The sequence below is a fragment of the Motacilla alba genome, chromosome 3, assembly GCF_015832195.1.
Source record: "Motacilla alba alba isolate MOTALB_02 chromosome 3, Motacilla_alba_V1.0_pri, whole genome shotgun sequence".
In the NCBI taxonomy this organism is placed as follows: Eukaryota; Metazoa; Chordata; class Aves; order Passeriformes; family Motacillidae; genus Motacilla; species Motacilla alba.
In genome coordinates, this window is record NC_052018.1 from 60,749,686 (window position 1) to 60,771,295 (window position 21,610).

A 21,610-nucleotide genomic window follows, 5' to 3' on the forward strand; every position below is an offset into this window, starting at 1 on the left:
ATTTAGTCCACTTCAGTATCTGACCGGCTATGACACAGGTGCTTGTTAAACTTGGTAAGTCAGCACTAATATGCTTAAATGTAAGCAAAACAGGTATCACCACTCACATAAAACTAACAAAAATACAAAACCAGAACCATTTTTCATGTGTGTATGATGGCAGTATTCACCACAATATATTTAATATTGAATTACAAGCATCAAGCTCTGGAAAAGACGTCAACTATTACACATTAATTGTTTAAAAGCATTATTTTAGTGTCATGTTTCATAGGAAAACTGTATTTCTCTATTATTCATCTGACATTTAAAGCTTTTTTTATATTCTTTCCTAGGAATATAAAGACTTAAATCACAAAAGACAAGTTTTAAAAGGACTTTATTAAATTTGACAACTGACTAACTGGACTTCGTGTAATTAATAAGAAAATCTGGTAACTGAGCAACAAAGGACAGTTCACTGGTAGCACTTTTTTTAATTTCTGCAGTTCTACATATCTTCAGCTCTGCAAATACAACATTTGAGTAAGACATTGCTCGTTCTAGTTTACACCCACACTTCATGAGATTACTGCAGTGTGGAAAATGTCACATTGCTTCTCCGGGTAGAAGAGCCACAGAAATGACTGGGACACACAAAATTAGTCCTGCCCATACACTTTCTTAGCTGAAAACATTTGCGTAGGACTGACTGGGTGTCTCACTGTTTTATACCTTTTTCACTTACTATTTCAATTGAGACACAAATATAGTTGAGACTTTTATACACACGATCAGACTCATTATTGTGGGATCCAATTTTAAAAAGTTTATATAAGAAAACTGTGAACTTTGAAGAGATCTCTTCTAATGTTCTGCAGAGGAGCTCATAGGTCATGACTTGCTAAAACTTGGGTTTTCTTCAGACATATAAAAATGATTTAGATGCTTTCTCTGTTGCAAATTCAAATATGTCCTTTACTTTTGAACAGTGTACTTATGCTTTACCCTCAGGCTCAGCAAGAGATCTGTTATGATTGACTTGATGGTTGTATTCCTAATAGGACAAGTCACTGAAAGTACTGTTCATGTTTCCATGAGAAATTTCATAAATTTCTTCTTGGGACAGGAGTTTACTGGGATTATATTCATATATTTAGTAATCAAGATTAGTTTCTTCTCTAAGTCTTTGAAAAAGTCTTTTTTCCAAATGAATCCAACTTATCTTGGAGGGTTCATTTTCTCATGAATCAACTATACCAAACATGCTGAAAAGTACAGTATAAATTGGTTTGGTTTGAAATCTCTTCCTCCTGGATGTCAACTGGCATTCCCAGGTTCAGTGCGCTCAGTCAGTAACTTGCTCAGTCTGAGTCTTCTTTGTTTCTCCAGAGGAGACACTTCTGCTACTTCCACTCCTGTTCTTGCTGGAAGAGACATCTCCAAATGGCTCTGAGTCCTTCACTTGGATTTAAGTAAGTTTTCCCATTCAACACTGGACTCACTATTTTTAGGAATTGCTGGAAAGATTGACTGCATCTTACTTTGGAATTCTTTCATCTATAAAAGAGATTTAAAAATAAAATCAATTAACTGCTACTAAGGAGCAAATAAAGTAGCACCATGAACCCCACGCTCAGCCCACAAAACAATCTGGGAAAGGTAAAGAATAAGTAAAAAGCTTTTAAAATAAAAGAAAACTAGGACTTTCCCCCTGATTATGTTAGTTCAATTAACAAAGTGAAAAAAAGCATTAAGGGACCCACAACAATCACCCCTTCTACTGCACCACACTGGGGTGCTTGATTTGGAGTGCCTGCCTGAATGATCCACTGCTGTTACATGAATTATTACACACACACACACACAGAGACACACACACGCGCACGCACGCACTTAAAATATTTTTGTTTGGAGGAAAATTACCTCCATGGAATGCGCCTCTATTTTGACTGCAGTGCTTTTTTTCTACACCTGTAATGGATACAAGGTCCAGTAGTCTGTTCAAGGATTTTAAAACAAGGGCTAAAGAAAAATACTGTTCAGCTCTGACAGCTTAGGTTTATCCCACCATGTGGATAAAGGTGACAAAACAGTCTCGTTCAAATGTATAGAACAGTAGGAAAGAAAACAAGATTCATAACAATATATGGGATGAAGCTTTTCTTTCACTGTTGTTAAAATGCTGTGGAAGAGGAAGTATTTCCATATCATATAGATACAGATAGATATACGATATTTATAATGTATATTTATGCTAAGAACTTTATCACCAATATGTGATTCAATAGTCCTGGAATGCCAGAAGCAAACATTCATTTAAATAAAAATCACTTCTATCAGAATATTTAGACTTAGTGAGCTGCTTTTTTTCAGGAGTTTTACATGTATTTTTACATACAATACATTTTTAAAGGATAGGCATGGAAAAACCAGAACAGTGCAAAGCCTGTTACACAAACAGCAGGATGTGCAAGGGGAAGTTTTGGACTGCTATTTTTAGGAAGCTCTATGACAGAATCTATGACATTCACACAGGGAAGACAGGATGTGGTATTCAAACACTAGATGCAATGACCTCTTGAAGAGCAAATGCAGTCTCAGGCAGTATGTCCCACAGAGAGGTTCCAGGAAATCTAGATATTCCAAACAGCCACACAGGCATCTACTCTCATATGCCTACGTTTTGTGTGTTATAGGTCATCAGTATTTATACAAATACCTCTGGGTTGTTTTCTCTTCAAGTCCTTCTGTGTATGAATAATTCTGACAAAGAATTGGTACTTCTTTGCAGACACGCTACTGGAATACAATTATTTAAGTTACAGCTGATACAAAGAATGAAACCATTCACAAATAAATTGCCAGTCCTTTAGTAAGACAGTAGCTAACTATGATTGATGAAAACATTTCAGAACCCTAGTTGTTGTGTAATAGTGCCTGGGTACTGCTAATCAAATAAAAATACATGTTATATAAAGTAGGAGGAAAATTCAGAGCCAAATTATCCTTTTAGCTTTTTCCTGATTTTGTTCCTAAGTAAAACTAACTCACTCTCTGTTTTATATTTCATTCTGATCAGACAGTTGTTTTGATTAATTATTCCTTCTTGGTTTTTAAAAATCTTGGCTATCACCCACAATTGTTCCTAAACTAACATTTTTGCTTCTCATTTAAAAATGAGAAGCTCTCATAGACAGCTAATGTTTCCAAGAATAATAAACACCAGTATCAGAGCTGACGTAGAGGAACAGCCCAAATTACATTAAACAATTGCTGCCAATTCAATACAAGTATTTACAGTAGGAAATGTTTTAGGAGCTTTGGCTTAGCTGTTTTTTCCAGTCCTATGTAATTAAGTTATCCCAGCTTGCTGATGAGCGGAAAACATACAATTTACTTAACATTTTTTGCTTCCTAAAGAGTGATTCAACTCTTCTACTCTTTCATCTCACTCTAAGTATAATCTGGGTGTTTGGAACACAGGAATGGTCAAATACTAAACTGGTGTAAAATGCTGTAGCCCTGTTGATATAACCAAAGATAAAACATTCAGCACCAGCCAATGATCTGGTGCAATGGGGATTTTCTGGCTGCTTTTAAACTCAGACTTAAATTTCTCTTAGTGATAAATTTAAATGATGCAGTCATAAGCTCTAGAAGACACCTCTGTTACCACACAAAACCAAAGGGAAACTAAAAGGAATTGTATAAAGCCTTCAAAAAGAAGATGATGGGTGGAGCAACTCAGAAATCTGCAGTGATTCCACTCTGACAACCACCTCATAATTACTAACATGCCAAACCCTAACTCCTGAATGCAAAAACCACTCTTGTCTGAGAAATAAAACACTACAACCCGGTTCTGAAAGAAAAAAAGGCATTTATTTAGACAGCACTGAAACACTGCTAGCAGCTGCAGATTTAAGAGTATTAGATAGATTTCTGTCCCCTCAGAACATTAATTTATGTTCTGCAGGTAAAAGCAACTAATTTCCTGGAAAAGCAATTTTTCCTTAACGCATGGATCAGATCTGAAATATTTAATGTCTTTCTTTTGCTTTTAAGACTCCCTGAGAAATTTCCTCAGCCTTGTCTTCTCAGACTCTGATGCTTATTTGTAAAACCACTTTGAAAGTGATGCCAGACTCAGTGTTTCATTGCCAATTCCTCTCCCACCTGCTCTTTTCCACAAGCCCACTCTGCACAAAAATAATTTTTCATTGCAATTCACAACTTTGACCATGTTTATGCTTTTCCACAGATTTTCCTCCTTTGTGATTCCTGGATATTGACCTGTTTCAATAAATCGTAACGCCAAGCTGATCGCTACTGTGCATTGTATTCTCAGGGTAACACTTCAGGCTGTCAGCTCTTTAAGAAGGACATTATCTGCAGTGACTGGCGTGGGTCTCATTAATACCTGACTTCACAGTATGTCTAAGGCGGGGCCAATTTCTTCCTGGTACAACGTCACAGCTACTAACTCTTACTAGAAGTCTCCCTTTTTATAGCCCTTAAAAGATACTGCACCCAATTATTTCTCTCCACAAGAGTTTTTGAGTTCTCACTAATTAGACATTAAGCAGCTTCATTAGTCCAGTCATGGACTCCCATTTCCCCCCTCTCATCCCAGTCAGAAAACGCAGTCCAATGTTTCATTAGGGCTTTGGTCTGGACCTCTAAGGTACCTTCCCCTTTCTTTCCTGTTCCATTAATAACATCAGCTTCTGAGTTTCTCCCTTCATTTCCACACTTGTGCTTGGTGCTCTCCCAAATGCACTTCCAAATCCCAGTCACTGTCTTCCCTGAACTCAGCATGCCTCTAAAACTCACTTATCTTGAACCATGGAGAAAGCTTTCAAAGAGAACTCTGATGTCACAGAACTGGTGGATACCCACATATGTAACCACAAAAATCACATCGCTAAGTTCCTGTCCCTTCTCTCCCACTGACAACGTGTGCCTGCTTACAAACCATTCTAATACCTCACTTCAGGCCGTAACTTCTTAATGGATGAACTTTATGATCTTAGAGGTCTTTTCCAGTCTAAATGATTCTGACTCTTTCAGTCACAGACATGGAATTCAGTCTTCTGTGCCTTGACTGATCAAACTGTATTTAATATATTTTTACAATTAGCACTAAATTTGGCCTCCAAAGTACCTCACACTGGCTTCCAGGTTGTTCTTGCTTTCATTTAGTTGACACTATCACTATAGGCCCACTGCAACTTCAAAGTATCCTCGCACTGAAAGTACAATTTGTCCACTAAACATTCAAGTTAGTCCTTCAACAAACTGGGCTTACTGGCGCCCAGTCCTCCTGCAGTGTGGTGAGCTTCTCATGAAGATGATTAATCAGCTTTATGTTCTATTAATACTGAACACTTGAGGTGAGAGAATTGGGACCTTGTCTTTACTTGCTTTAGCTCTTGGGACAAACACACTTTTTGATGAGGGAAATGCTGCAATTAGGAATCTCTGTCTTGTCCTGCCTTTTCTTTTCAGCAGACATGCAGCACAAGAGGTCTCTTCTCTCTACTCCCTTCCCGGAAATCTCCTCCTGCATTTCCTCCAGATTCCACAATACTCACGTGGGTGGTCTCAAATCAAAAGGCTTTAATTTAATTACAACAGCTAATGTGCTACATACTAAGCACTGGAATGTTTTGCATAACTCACTGCAATGGCTGCCTCTTTATTATAGTCAGCCACACTGGCACTGGGGTACTCAGTTCAACTGTGATAATGTCTTCAATTAATAGTGCAGTAAACCAAGCACTAAAATCTGAATGTATTTTAACTCTTCCTGCTGCCTTCAGTACCACAGGCCACTCTCAACGGCTGCTCCTGAACCTAGTGCTACATGAACAATTTGTAACACATTTCTTAACATTCCAGCATGCTCCATTCCTGCAGGCAACTCTCTGAAGTGAATTTCACTCAAGTGAATTTTATTTTTTTGTCACAGATATTACAGAGCTTTGTGCTATTTTTTTCTTGCCAAATAAATTACAGTAACTGTTCTACCTCTGTCAGGCTTCTTTCTAAAAGGGTATCATCTACCTTACTGCATTAAATAATCTGTAATAGCTACAGATCACTGTTATTTTCTTATCTTAACCTAATGATCCTGCCTCAGATGGCAAAAATATGGGGACCTAAAAGCATCTTCCATTTAATAATCTCTTTTTAATGTACATCGTTGACAGAATGTCACACAAAAATTGGGATAGCACTATTACTGAGAGCACTTACATGGCCGTTCATATTAAAATGAATGGAAGAGGGGCTAAAAGAGTCTATTTGATTCCTAGAATGAAAGTTTTACGAAGAAATGTTCTCTTTAATGTCTGACATTCATAATAGGCCAACGCAGATTCCAGGAATTATTCGTTTCCTATTTTAGTACTCCTATCAGTAAGAAGTGCTTACATTAGCTTCCAAGTGAAATGAGGTTAGATGCCCTGAACTGGAATATCAAGTGGCAGCAGAATGCAGTATGTTCATGCCCTCAGTTCTCCTCAGCCACCATCCATTCCACAAGGCACAAAGATGAGGCAGGCTGCCCTGGATTTAAAAGGATTGCTCTTGCCACCTTTTCCCAAATCTTAACATGATTGCTGTTGCCCTTGTTAGCAAATGATTACCAAGGGCCACATACAGAAATAGCAAGTTATTTGTAGAAAATGACAAGTGCTGAGCCTTTGCAGGACTGGAGCAGCAGAGCAGCCAGCCTGGCAGCTCAAGGTGATTGTCCTTCTCTCAGTGTAAAATGGGGCACTCACTGAGGGTCACTCTGTGCTAGCTCTGGAATAACATGGAAAATAGAGCTCTGGTTCACACTCTTAGATCTTGCACTTCAGTGGAAAAGGCATCATGAACATCTGGGTTATGCAGAACTGCAAGTCCATGAAAATGGCCCTGAGAGTGTCAATCCTGGCAGTAAACAACCTAACATTTTCTATGTACTCTCACAGTAGCCTGTTCAGCACCTATTTGCTAATTCCAGCATTTTGGGCTTACACAGAGAAAAGCAGCAGCAGAATTATGTTAAACCATCTAGAGAAGTCAGGACTTCATCCTGGCCCCATCTCACAGAGCCTTACACACATGCCTAACCTTGTGCAGTGTTGAGCACCCTCTGTGCTCAGAGAGCTATTTACAGCCCAAAATTAAACAGACACACAAACACATTTTCCCACAAATTTATCTCTATAAATCCTGTGTAAGTGGGTAAAACATGTCCTGTGCTTTTTAAAAGAAAAACAACATGAAAATAACCTAAGTGAACTTTACAGGGAGAGGGGGAGAGGACCATCATTGTTTAGAGTGAAGCTGCCACAGTTTCCAAACAATTTGAAGTATATAGTAGTAGCCTCCCACAGCTACTCCATATTCTGTCTTGAATTACTAGTGAACTACAGAGAACTGTCAAGTCACAGGGGTCAGGCTGCCTCTTTTCCAATTACTGGGTCACAAGAAGAGATAAAACACATGAAATACTTTCCTCACGTTACTTTTCCTTGAGTGCAGAAGATATGTTGCTCATTCAAAAATGGGAAGAGAGCTGATCTATATCAGAAATATGTTTTACTATGCTCACTTTGGTTTCATTTCTGTGCAAATGTGTCTTAGATCCCAAAGTGGGAAGACAACACTATTCCAGTAAAAAAGCTTACAGAAAGTAAAACTGTTCTGGGTTAAGGCTAGATTATTTTGAATTTAAGAAAAAAAGGACATGGTTAGCTAATTATGTTCAATTTTTTTATTCACAGATACAGCAATTTTGTAAACTGGATTCTGAAAAAAAACCGAATTTCCTTAGGTTCAGAAATACAGGAGTGTTCTTTTCACTTTTATACATTCCATGTTGATATTTCTGAAATAAATGTGAGGGACTTAAATTTTTGTAGTATATGGTATCTTAAAGTAAAGGCTTGTGCCCTGCAGAAAAATGGAGTGTGGCTATCACTGAAGAATGTGCCATTTATTTCTGCAGAATCTTACTTTCAAATCTGGGTGCCTGGGAAGGACATCCACATGATTAGTCTATTATGGTGTATTAGTCATTGCCCCTTAGTCACCCTAGGCAATTTGAAAAATTAGTCTTGAAACAATTTTAAATTTAAAGTAGCTAAATATCCAAATTTATAAAGCTAGCTGTTTAATGGACCCAAAATCTCAGGATGAGTGCCCCAACCTTATAAACACTTCTGTGCTGTAATCTGGATTTCTGAATTAAATTCAAAAATACAAATTGTCTGCCGAGCAACCTGAGTAATTTTTTCTTCCTCGGTATGTCCAGGAATTATATTATAATTATAATATAAACCATCCACAAGTGAGATTATATATACCATCCACAAGTGAGATTCAAGGCAGGGGAAAGGGCCAGCAAAAACCCAAAACTCTTCAGTGAGGCTTCAGCTTCATCACCTTGACAGGGGCTGAATTCCATGCAGGAAGCTGTCAGAGGCAGTGTGACACACACACAGAGGCAGGCAGGGACAGCCAGATGCCCCCAGGCAAGCAGGGGTCTCAGCCCACAGTCATGGCCACGGACCACACTTAACACACAGGATGATGCCATGGAACAAGCTGTAGCACTATTAACTCACACCTGTCAGAGAAGCCTGGATTCAGATTCTACCTGAACGCGCTCAGTTTGCAGTTACACGTGGCCAAGGCAGGGACCAACGCACTCATCCACGTAGGGTGACACAGAGGCATTTCAGACTCCGTGTCAGGCTTCCCAAAGGATTGGTGGCAGCCAACAGCTGCAAGTCTCTCCCAGGACACAACAGCGAAACTCCTCAAGACAGCTATAGTCACAGCCTTTCCACTTCTTGAAATACTCTCTTACAGCTGGCCCTATTCATAAAGCAGACTGTAGCAGCTTTCCAGCACTAAAATTATGATCTTAATCCTTGAATAAGCATTCTGCCTTATCAAGTAAACAGTGAAGTTCACTGGTTTCATTTTTTTTCCCCTCTTGAATAAAGTACTAGCAGTACATACGTGTGGAGGCCAGTCTTCTCCAAACCAATCAGGCAAAATAAGCAGTAGAGAACAATACAGTACAAACAGGAGGAGGAAGTGCTAACTTGTACTAGTACTCCATCGTCTTTCTAAGAGCTTGAGTTTAAATAAGCATTAAGGAAATAAAAGAGCATTAAAAAAATGGGCAGATTTGATTTATATAGAAATACACAATCATGAAATATCAAGGAAAAGTAAGTTTCTATTATGGTAACAGACACAAGCACGATAAGGAATAGAAATTTCATCAATAATATTTTTGTGAGGATTAAATACAACAATAATTAAAAACTTATAACCAAATATTTAGGAATTACTCTAGGATGACTCTAATTATTTTAGGAAATATGGTGCTTTTATAACAACATTTACTCATTTATGAAACAGAGTAAAAATTTCAGCCCCTGCAATATGCCTACCCTGGGATTTATAAATCTTAGTACAATTTACAGATGCCATATTGGAAGACTATGTATCCGTGCTCGCATCTGTTTTACATTAATCAATCCTTAATGCCAATACTCCTTTGTATTTATACTGTGCCTATGACTATACTTCCACAAAATTACAACCAATATCTCTCAACATAAGCAGGGGGATGTTATTTTTATACTCAAAATGGTGATTCAGAGGTTAGATTTTTTAATGGAGAAAAGCAGTTCACTTAGGAAATGTTCTTACCATCAAAGCCACAACAAGCATGTATTCTCTGCATTGCTTTTAATTGTTTTAGATGTCTCTTTATGACCATGCAATTGTTTTAACCTTTAAAAAATTAAGAGTCTAAGATCAATGAAAAACAGGATATTTCATTAGGAGACAACATAAAAGTGATAAACTAATATTTTATAAGTATATTAGTCAAAATTGCTAAGCAATTCTATTTTTCCAGCTTTCCACAGAACAGCAACAATCAGAATCTCACAAACCTACACATTAATCATCCCGGCCCTTTTCCTGTGGGACAGAGAATGCTTTTATTTTTGAGGAGATGAAACCTAATTTATTGAGGACATGAAGAACAAGAGGGCTTTTAAAGCATGATTTATCTTGTTTGTTAATTGTTCTACACTTCAGTCTACAAAGGCTGAGGGCATTGTTCTGCTTTTAAAAGAAGGTTCATAATTGCTGGCAGCTCAAAAAAAGAAAGAAAAAAGAACATCAGACATTAGTAGGAATGTTTTAGTATCTGCCAAGTACTCTATAGCTGTGAGTTGAATTTAAAAGAAAGGTTTACAACTCCGAGGTTAACTTCTAAAAATTCTAGAAAAAGTCTAGAAAATTGTCACCTGCTGTAGGTAACCCTGCCTTGGCAGAGGGATTGGACTACACGATCTCCAGTGGTCCCTTCCAACCCTAGTTATTCTGTGATTCTATGACACTAAAATTTTTCCCAGTAATAAAAAGATGTGGTGGATCATAATACCAGCAGAATAGATAAATAAAATTTTAAAAGTTTAATTTTTGGAAACGTCAATGAAAATACTTGTTTAGTTCAACTGTAACAACAGCAGGTTTAAGATATTTTAAATATTTTACTGTTAAAAATTTTTACTGAGTAAAATGTCATTTATTCTTTACTGAAAATTTTAAATTTCATTGAACAGCTCATATACAGAATGTTGAAATAAGATGTTTCAACTACTATTCAATTTTAAAATAAACCAGAAATGATAAATTGGCCAAACCCAACCTTTTCTACAAAATTTCTTTCAATACTTCTGTGTTTTGCATCAGCAAACAGCCATCCCATTGCACCACGAGTGGTCACCTACATGGTTTAGATGTTGCAAGCTCAAAGCCAGTAAGGTAATGCCATGGAAGATAATACCACGATGTGGAAGTTGGTAAATAGCAAATAAACTTGTTGAAAATAATGGTGCCATTTTATTTCAAGCCAGACTTATTTCAAGCTTGTGTTTAACACGGCAGGTGTCTTTCCACATGGTAGGGTGCCTCAGAGAGGAAAGCTGCAGGCAGGTCTGGATGAGTGCCAGATTCAGCTCAGGAGTGCTCTTTGGAAGCCAATCTCCCAGCTGTCCATGCTCCCTGGCCATGAGTCTGTTTAACTACTGCAGTCTCAAAATGCATGACCAGCAGTTTCTTAGGGTGACACACACCTGAAGAAGCATTCTAGCAGTGCATGTAACATAGTCCAACTGCCAACAGGCATTCAAGCCATGGGGCAAGGCCGGTGTCAGTACAAATTTTGAAAATTCCTGGAATAGTTGTAGATATCAGGTCCTTAGCCTGCTAACGTTTCACTGCCCTAGTGCTGCTCATCGATAATACTAATATAGAAAGAGTTTCTATGCTCAGAGATAATCAGAGGTGGTACAAATTTAAATATTTTCCTGAGCAATTGCAGGAAGCAAGTTAAAAAAGTCTGATTATCACTGCCACCTGATTATTTTCTGTAAGAATTACAATATAAAAGTATATAAGCACGATCTCCTAGGTTTTTTTAAAAATATTTATTTTATGCTACTGAAAAATATAACTTAAACCATTATCCAACTAAGTCCTCCATTGAACCATCACTTCTTCAGTTCACAGTAAAAGTTGAGTGGGATTTAGTAGCATTTATTACTTATCAGCCTGTCACCACATTACAACAGTGGTAACTGCAATCAGAGAATGTTAACAACCTAACCTGAGACAGCATAAAATCTTTTCTATTCCTTATCAAGACATAAAGACCAGTTACTTACTCTCACCCCTAGGTTTTGATGCTGGCATAAAAGCAGCAGACCGTAAAGCTGTAGGGAACCACCTCTGATAATAAAGCTATTTAAGAGCTGGAAGCAGGCATTGTCACAACACTGTTTTAAGAACTAATGAACCACAAAGATTAAATAAAAATCTAGAATTACCAAATCTAGTGCATCACCTCAGTGCCTGGAGGGAACAACAACCAGCTTCCAGGACAAACACAGGCTGTCTCAGAAGGTGCGAGGATGAGGCATCCTGAACTGTGGCTTCACTTTCCTTCCACAACACAAACTGCCGAGCAGTCATGCCACTAACACAGATTAATTACAACACATCAAGGAACTACCACGCCACTTCGCTCTTGTCACTTCATCTCTGACTTTGGAAGCAATGGCAAGATAATTTAAACAGCCACAAAGCTTAGGATAATACATACTTTATCAATGGCTCACTGTCCCATCAATAATTCACGCTCACAGGAAACACGTATCCCACTAGGAGAAGCGTTTTGGCAGCGATGGCCAGCGAGGCCGCTCTGCTGGGGACAGCACGGCTAGGCAGGGCAGCACGGCTTGGCAAAGCCCGGCTGGCTGAGGGACACACCCCGCAGTCCCGGGATCAGGGACGAGCCGGGCCCTCAGCGCGGCCGCTGCAGTTCCGGCCGGAGCCACCGGGTGTCGCTGCGGGGCAGCGGCGGCGCCCCGGCCGCGCCCGGCCCCGGGGGAGCCGCCGGGAACGGGGCCGGGACGCAACCCCAGAGGGCAGGAACGCAGCCCCAGAACCCAACCGGGACTGGGCGGCAGCCAGCAGCCTGGCTCAGTTCTGACCTCCAGGTGTGCGGGAGAGGCTCGCCACCGCTTCCTGCCGGGCCGGGCCGCTCACAAGGCATTCCCGGCCGTGGTACATGGATCAGGGCCGCCCAGCGACACCGACTGCACATCCCGCTGCCTTCACGGCGAGGCGCGGCTGCCATGGGCAGCGTTCAAAGCACAAAAAGCACCGAGCACACCCTGCACTGCACTGCCCTAACCTCAGCGACCAGCTCTGCTCTCCTGCTCCGGCCCAGCCAGGCCTGCCCCGGTGTGCTGCGGGCCGGCCAGGACGGGAACTGCCCCATGGCCTCCCTGGCCACGCCAGTCCCGCATCAACATCAGCTGGCTCTGTTACTCCTTTTGGTGTGACTTCTGCCAACCCATCACATCTCATCTTCCACTGAAGCTTCTCATAGTTTACTCTTTCAGATGACTCGAGCCATTAAACACTTAATTCAGTCTTACTTGGAACTCCCCTCCAAACCCTGCAAGTGAAAGTCAAGTCCTTTATTCACCAAGATCCCACCTACAGAGCCACAGGGACTGAGCCGGCACAGGATCTGAGAGAGCGCTGGAGTAGAGGTACTCCTATATGCAAATGAAACAGCCTTCTTGTTTGCTAAATGAAACACCTGCACTGCTTACAATCAGAATTTTACTATCTTTCACAATTTAATACTGAGAAACAATAGTAGTACCATCTTTCTCCTTTATATATGCTTTGCTGAATATATAAATAACTGCCACATAAGGTAAAAGAAGTCTATTCATTCCCAGTCCTTAAGAGGATGCAAACAACTCTCCCAAACTTAGAGCTGCAGGGAACTCTTCAAGTCATGGCTCATTACTAGGGGCAAACAAAAATGCTTACATGAGCTTTAGTGTTCACACTCAACATTGTGAAATACTGGAACATAATCAATTTACTGAAGATTGCCATAGCTGGTATCCTGGGATGTACAAATGCTTCCCGAGCTTCTTTGCCTTGACGTGACATGTCAAGGACCACCATTCTAATGCACAAGATACTCAATCTTCTGTCCCCTTGCCGCTTCTAGAAAGCAAGCTGGCTTCCTTTCAGTTTTTCTTACATCCTCTGTGCCTTGATGCAAAAATAGAACTTGGACAAATAAATGTATTGCTCTAAAAATAGGATTCAGGGGGGTAGCCTTCAGTTCGATAAGCAAAGTTAGCAGCTTCTATTTTAGCCTCTAAATTAGAACACTGGCTCTTCTGCAAGGTATCTGAAACATCTGTGCAAACAAACAGAAAGCAGGACAAAACTGTTCTTCCCCCTAAACTGTCTCCTCCCACTGCATGCCATTTTTTGCAGATGTAGGAACACCTTCCCTGTTTGCATACATTCTGGTCAGTCATTCTACAGGTGGTCAATGAAGGTGCAATTCTTAGGCGGAGGTAGTATAGAGATGCCACCCAAGGAAAATGCATTACCCAAGGAAAAATATGGAGTTGAGGGGACCATACTTGCTACTCACACTGTGCACGCCCAGAGCCTTCCAGATGGCAAAACTCAGCAATCCAACTCCGCACCACGCATAGAGTGAGCCCCACCCGAGGGCTCGTAAGGCCAGTGATGAACCACTCTCTGGTAGTGCAGCTGTGGCAGTAATCCCCTGCAACCAAAGACAAAAAGTTCATTACAAAGTGAACAGTAACTGGGGGAAAAAAAAAAAACAAAAAACAAAAAACTAAGAAAGTTGGTGATTTAGATTTTTTCCTGACCTGCCAGTTGCACTACTGCGGCCACAGACAATCTTACAGCTGCCAGTACACCTCAAGAGCCAAGAAAGGGGCTGGATAAAGTGCCTACCAAGAACAGACTTCACAGAATTTGCCAGTGCCACCTGGGGATGACTTTCATTGCCCAGAAATACCAGAGTCCATGGACATATGCCCAGAAATACCATGTTCCATGGACACAAGAATCCAACACTCCGTTATCTCACCAGTCAAAATACAAAACTGAATCCAAATCAGTCACAAGCCCTTACGCCAATGACATCTGAACATAATCACTGTACGTCATTGATTTCAGTACTTTTTCATGGGGGGCAACTGATGGCCTATAGGTCTTTATCTGCACTTCTGGAACCTGCAAGAACATGAGCAGCTTTCATCTGCACACAGAAAGAGTATTGCAGTGACCTGGGGACTAATTTAAGAGGGCTACAACTCTGAAGAAGCTCTGGAAACTATTAGGGAAAATTTTGTAAAAGCAAGCAACGCTGAACACATTCCCCTGCACAGTTCACCAAAAAACAACACTGAAAATACTGTGTGGTTTCCACACTTCTCATTTTTGTTAGAAAACACCTACAAGAGTAGGTGGCTTTAAGATACTGCTGCCACAGAAGTTTGCCATGAGACGTGTCCTGAAAACACAAGTACCTTGAAAATGCTGTCACTTGGAAAAGCCACCTCAGACCAAGAATACAGCCTTAGCTATGATGGGATCTCAGTCATAAGGAAACCTCTTTGTCACAGCACATAAATGGACACTGCAGCTTCCGGGGACACCAGGCACATGCTGGGTGGCATCAACCCACGTGCACCCCACACTGACTGCTAGGCAGCTGTTCTCACCTCACAGCACCCACCATACTGCACCCATTTGGTACAGCAAAGCTTCAACCTGTGCAGCCACAGCAGCAGTGACACAGACAGAATTCTCTTGCTCACAGTGGAACTGCCATTCAAAGGACTTTTTTTTCCCCTCCGAAGGATCACTGTTCAATTATTCGCATGCAAGCACAGATTTCAGATGGTAATTGTTAAAGATTGGCATTTATGGTCCTTAGAAAACTCAACAGTTCTACTTAATGGGGTATCTTGGAAAAAACTTACTAACATCAGGGGTAACATAAATGAGATTGCACACATAAAATTACAAAAATTATTTCATTTATAGTCTAAAATACTGAAAAGCAAAATTGACTTGTGGAAGGATCAAAAAAACTTTTTTTCCAAAACATGCCAAATAATTGTTCTTTTTTACTCATCACAAAAATTGGGGGAGGAATCTTTTGTATTCTTGCTTTAAAAAGGCTTTACATTTTTGACTTCTTTTTAAATGCTTCTCCTTCTTTGATACAATTAAACATACTTAACGTCAACCACTATGGTCAGTCAAATAGCACCAGTAGTTTTTCTCCTCTCAGCTTTGTATTTATTGAAATGTTAAAATGATTCTAAGACAGTCTTCAGCATTGACGCTCCCCCTTGGGATTCAGCTGTAGGCACAGCTACCCAAGGACAAACATGCACTTGGGAAGGGCACAAGAAAAACGTATCTTGACCCTTATTTATTCCAATTTGGACATCCTGAAGTGGAAGCTGTAAACAAAAACAGTGCTCTGCAAGCAAACACACACAAACAGCAGAGACCTCTAGTCACGCCATAATATCAGGTCCTATTATCTCCTTACCACAGATAATGAACTATTATAACTCCTTCAGTAGAGACTGCTCTGAGTATTGAAATGCTGATTACTTTTGACATTCTTCCTGCTTCCATAGTCTAACCATATATAACAACACTGAGGAAAAAATGGTCCCATTTGTAAGATGGGAAATGAATGGACAAAAATATCCTCTACAGAATCTTTAAATAGGAGTCATTATCTGCGAAAATTGCTGGCAAAAAACCCAACCAACTACTATTTAAATGCTTGATTGTCCCAGAAAAATAGTGGTAAATGGAAACAACAGATCTGGTTTTACTGACTGCAGTCAAACAGGGCTCAGTCACAGGCTGATTCCTCAGGGTACTTAAGTACACAGATAAGGGTTTCTGTAAACAGGACAGCTGGTTAAATGATTATCAGATACAGTGTTCAGAGCATCAAGAAAGCTGATTAATGAAATGCTAAAAAATTTAAAAGGACAACAGTAATATGAAAGAAAAAGATGACACCAACAAAAAAATTTTTTAAGAGAATTGAATTTTATTCACTAACCTGCTATTCTATGTTCAAATTCTTTTCTCATCACTACTCATGTATTTTTTAAGAAAACATTCTTTAATTTAAAAAAATGAGCTTTTAAACAATATTGAGTCTTTCCAAAAACAGGCCAGAAAAAAACAGGGCAGAATTAACAGATTTGTTTTCCAAATATGTGCTGCTTTTTTCATTTTGTTGGTTGCTGTTGTTTTGTTTTCCTCTGGAACATATAAACAGGAAGTGGGAGAAGGAAAAAAATCATTGCTTTTTTATTCAGATGCAGGCCTTGATTGTGTAACTGCCCCTTTGTGTGCAGAGCATGTCTAAAAGGAAGCAGTGCCTAAAATAAAGTGTGTTCAACTGTTCTGGCTGATTGTATTCAGTGTGTTCACTCTTTTGTGTGACCTAATCCATTGTGAAATTAAACACCTGGATAAATGCTGGTAATACTGGATACTCCTCAAAAGGAGGCTGCTGCAGCCGAGCATTTAAGTTTAACCAGAAAAACCCATCAATTAACCAGGATTAGATCACCAACCCAATGGCACGTGTATCAGTGGCTTCACTGGAACAGGAATAAAATGCCAGAAACTGAGGGCTGGTAGAATTAATTCTTTCAACACCAGTGCTGGCTGATGTTGGCTTAAGTACCTGTCAAACTATGGCCTCACCTAAACATGGATTAAAGTAATATTTAGGCATTGAACATCTAAAAAATGTGACATCTTCTGTAGTTATTATTATACATGATATATTATTAAAAGTTACTTGCAGTAAGTAACTATAATTTTAAGTAAGAATGCTAAGGCAAAACCTCATTGGTACCTCGGAGAGCTTCTATAGAGAGTTAAGCCATTCTCGAAGTCTAGTTTTTCCTTTTTAAAACTGCTCACTGACAAGTACCTTAACAAAAAAGTATCTTTCTACACTCTGGAGCACTGAAGTCAAGAGGCCCATGAAATCACAAATTTTTTTTCTAGCAAACTGCTGTAATTCCTTTGCACAAATAGCAGCAGATACAGTTTTCAGCAAAGATTGAAATGATATATATCACTTGATGACATTTCTAGCATATATATTCTCAGATGTCAATGCAATGTCACTCTTGATTAATTTCACACTGATAACAGGACAGCTCAGACACCCAGGAATATATGCAAGCTGGAAAAAATACAGTGCTCAAGAGAAAGGAAGCTAAAAAAAAAAGATGGCAAAAAGGAGACAATTTCCTTATTGCAGTGTATTTCCACAGCTTGTGAAATAACCTCTTATGAACTTTCCTATTTTGTCTATTTCAAAAAAGAAACTCATGCTTATGTTGTAAAGGCAGTGGATGAGTTACAACACAGCAGCCTACAGAGAAATGTAGGAAAGCAAATGAAGGATCTCATGCTCTTTGACCAGAAAGGGACATTACAAGCGATCAGAAATGAAGGTTCTGATATAAAGTACAATGGAAGAACTTTTTTCTCTTGATATGCATTGAATTAACTTGATATGTTATTGAATCATCATTTTTAAAATAAACAAAATTGATGAGTTCTTAATTCCCTAAGAACATCTGTAATACATGTTGCATTTAAAGAGCTTGGTGGAGATGAGACTGATCAATTTTAAGGGCCTATTTTTATGCTTTTGGCAAAAACAAAGCATTAGTGAGGAAAAAAGCATCCTTCAATTAAACATGCTGTGTTTCAAATTAATACACCAGCACGGTGTAATTGCTAGCTCTGCTTTGCAGTTCTTTTCTTCAGAATGCACAAGTTAGTAATTGCCTGAGCTCAGATTCATTTTGGCCGTGAGATCTCACAGTCCCATAGTACTCGTTCTCATCCTTCCCCTTACACAGTGAGATGGGAGTGGAGAGCTTTAATTTTGACTAAATGATCCCACTTACATATTCCACAGCTTACAGACCTTCTACCTCCTCATTCCCATCCCTACTGCAGTCACCTTGCTTCCAGACTCACTGCAGCACCATGAGACTGCATGGTGAACTGGATCCCTGAGGTGATGCAGGCTCATGTCTGAAGCGTGCTCACATCACAGAATTAAGAAAGATCAGTAACCATATTTCACTAACCAGAAGTATGATTGCAGCAAACAGTAAAAGCATTATGTATTTCAGTTAATCTGAAGTACTAAAGTATTTAGTACGGCCTACTCTGAATAGATTTTTAAATTAATCCTACGCCTGTACTGAATTCAATTAAATCTAGTGCTCTTATCATCAACTCTGCCAAGTTCCACGTATATCAGCATGTCTATAAAGCATTCAATGCATTCTTATTTCCTGCGTTATCACTACTGGAAAGCTTAAAAGAACTTAAAAGCTTAAAAGAACAAACCTTACTGAACCAGTCTGGGTTCTTCTTTTTTGTCATTGCAAGTGTAGTGCCAAAACCTGCTATCATTCCTGCTGTAGCAACAGTACCTAGAAAAATTCCACCTGCCAAGAAAAGTTGAAGAAATAAAAAGCAAGACTTTGTTACTTTAGGGGAAGAAAAAAAACCAAACCAACCTATTTTAAAAAGAAAATATGAAAAGATAAGATCTGTTAGCACATGCTGAAGGGAAAGGCCCAGTTGTCTACATTTTTTATGCTAACTCAGTATGACAAAATAGCAAGACAAAGAATTAATTCTATTAAACAGGGAATTTTGAAAATAGTGGCATGTGATGTATTTTCACAAAAATTGAAACCTCAGGATGCTTTTTTGCAGTACTTTGACATTCCCCTCATTCCAGAGCCAGCCTACTAAAATCATCTTGTTCTACAGTTATGCCTCACCCTTCCCTAAATGGGAAATGTAATTGGTTTTGCTGCATCACTTGTGATTTTAAATGGCCACCATCAATTCCTCTAAAGACCATTACATAAGCAACACTTGTTCTTCAGCTTTATGTTTTAATGCCCTATTTAAAATTTTAAAAAATTTAATAACTGAATTATTTTTATTAAAAAAGAAGACAATTACACTAGCAAAAGCTATCCCAAGACAGAAAGCATCCCTTGCTTTTCAGTCCTTTCAGTGTTTCAAAAGTCACTTGAGGCACCTTGATCCTTTCTAGCTCTTGCTAGAAAGTCACATGCAGCCACACCTGCCCACTTTTAAGAAAAAGGCTTGTTATAAAGACTTACTGCACTGTAGAAACCAACCTGATCCACATTAAAATTTAAAAATTTCAGGGGGTTACATGTTCTTCCTTTGCAGGTATTGATACCCATCCTGTTCCCCCTTTCCTTAAACCAGATACGTAATTTTAAATTTATCTGAATAGAAAATAAGCAAAAATACAGTTAAGTTAGGTCTCACTTTTTAAAAAGTTATTGATCTGATTACTGGGATGAGGAAGTTTCCTGTACTCGTGTCAGTGAAACCTGTAAGGCGTCTCCTCTGCCCGAGAGCACAAAGACTTCGCACCTTGGCCAAATTATGCAGTCCACTAAGTTTTACGTTTCCAGGTCAGGTAAGCAACATTTCCTCGATTTCAGACACAATAACTGGCGGCGGTACGTCCATCCTCTGGAGCGGTCTGCCCAGGATGTCCCGGCCGGGGTGCTGGGACGGGGCCGCCTGAGCCCCGGTCTCCGCTCCGCCGGGGGGCGCGGGGAGACCGAGCAGACACCGGGAGCAGCCCGGAGTTACAATAAAAATTACAATGATATATAAACCTAAAGCCGCACAGCGCCGCCAGCCCGCCGTGCGCACGCTGCCCTGCAGCTGTGTGCGGCTGCGGAGATTGCCCTGGCCGCGGTTCTCGCGGCTCGGATCCAGCCCGGGACACCGGCTCCTTCCCTTAGGGAATCCGCAGCGCTGCCTGGAGCCCGCAGGAGCCACCTCTTCCCGAGGGTTCCTGCCCCCGAGGGTTCCTGCCCCCGAGGGCCCGGCAGCACGGACGCCCTCAGGGCTGAGCTCCCTGCCGGGCAGGAGGCGGCTCCGCTCGGCGCCCGTGCCGCCGCGCCGGGGCCGCTGCCCCGCGGGAGGGCGGCTCAAGGGTGACAGCCGCCGCTGCCAAGGGCGAGGGAAAAGGCGGCCAGCGCTGCAGGGGCTTCCTCGCTGTGTCCAGAAGCCTCGGAGAGGCCATTCCCAAACGTCTGGCCTTCTCCCCAGGGGCGGGAGAGAGGGACAAGACCTGGGGCTACGCAAGGGGAGCGCGGCTGGGGACGGTCTCAGGCCTGCCGCACACGCTGCTGCTCGTCCCTGACCCGTGCAGGGGGAGGAGGAGAGGAGAGGAGAGGAAGGCTGTCTGCACCTTTGATTAAGAAGAGCTTGTCCTGGGATGCCGCAGAGCTCCCAGCCCCCCGCGGCAGGGACAGCCCGCGCCCAGGGTCCAGCGGCGCTGCGGCCGCAGCCCCGTCGTGGGCGGCCCCGCCGGCAGCCGCCCCCATGGCCCAGGGCACGGGAGGAGGAGGCGGCGGCTGCAACCCGGAAGGAAAGGGAGCTGGGCCGGGACACGCAGCCGCCTTTCCTCCTTCTGCCCCTCCGCGGCCGCGCAGCCGGGCGGGATCCAGCGGCACGGCGGGCGCGGGCGGAGCTGCCGCCCCCTTAGGAGGGGCTTCCGCACCTTGGGGCGTGTTCAGCATCCCGAGAGCCCGAATCGCGCAGAGAGAAAATCGGAAACACTTGTTAAAGGCGCTTTCAAATCAAGTCTTTTGTAGCAGGCTCATAAGGGTTTTAGTTGGGGGCTGTTTCTTATGTCCTTGGGACAGATCGCTTAGTGGACTTTACGAAGAGACGTGGACGGAGGACTTTACGTGGGAGACGCTCTTAATTCCCTTCTTAATTTAGTAAGCTGCATCTTGAAGAACGGTGTTGCTTTAAAGTACATATTTTCATTCCAAATTGTCATTCTTTCAAGTTATGTAAATAGTTTTTCACACTACGAGGACATACAATTGTTGGTGGTTTTTTTTTTCATCTCCGTGCTGCACTAATTTTCAGATGCTGATGAATATAAATTGATGTGCTACCTAATTTTATCACTTTATCAAACAGTGTAGTAACTTAAGATTCAGTATGAACAGGTAAAGTGAATTTTTAGTTATAACAATCAGTACTTCAACAGCAAACAATGAATGTAAATAAATCCAAACCA

The 21,610-nt window shown here is 40.9% G+C and overlaps 1 protein-coding gene across 3 annotated transcripts; it reads right to left on the reverse strand.

Annotated features, from left to right (window-relative positions):
• Positions 1 to 361: 361 nt before the first annotated feature.
• On the reverse strand, positions 362 to 21,113 carry TMEM242 (transmembrane protein 242). 3 transcript variants are annotated; one of them, XM_038133138.1, is made up of 5 exons: positions 20,768 to 21,113; positions 18,859 to 18,959; positions 14,045 to 14,182; positions 1,906 to 1,953; positions 1,401 to 1,539 (listed from the first exon to the last, which is right to left on the reverse strand). In XM_038133138.1, the coding sequence occupies exons 1-4, from the start codon at positions 21,096 to 21,098 to the stop codon at positions 1,948 to 1,950; spliced, it is 576 nt and encodes a 191-aa protein (XP_037989066.1). In that variant the 5' UTR covers positions 21,099 to 21,113; the 3' UTR covers positions 1,401 to 1,539; positions 1,906 to 1,947. The 3 variants fall into 3 exon arrangements, with proteins under 3 accessions (XP_037989064.1, XP_037989066.1, XP_037989065.1); XM_038133136.1 differs by lacking the exon at positions 1,906 to 1,953 and having other exon boundaries at positions 362 to 1,539; XM_038133137.1 differs by lacking the exon at positions 1,906 to 1,953 and having other exon boundaries at positions 14,034 to 14,182.
• Positions 21,114 to 21,610: the final 497 nt, after the last annotated feature.

What these genes read in the sequence shown, in the direction of transcription:
- TMEM242 (XM_038133136.1), bottom strand. Translation starts at nt 21,098, where the DNA reads ATGCTGAACACGCCCCAAGGTGCGGAAGCCCCTCCTAAGGGGGCGGCA. An exon ending in CAAGCTCTTCTTAATCAAAG is followed by an intron (nt 18,960 to 20,767) that starts GTGCAGACAGCC and finishes TTTTCTTGGCAG; the next exon opens with GTGGAATTTTTCTAGGTACT. An exon ending in ACCCAGACTGGTTCAGTAAG is followed by an intron (nt 14,183 to 18,858) that starts GTTTGTTCTTTT and finishes CTTTGGTTGCAG; the next exon opens with GGGATTACTGCCACAGCTGC.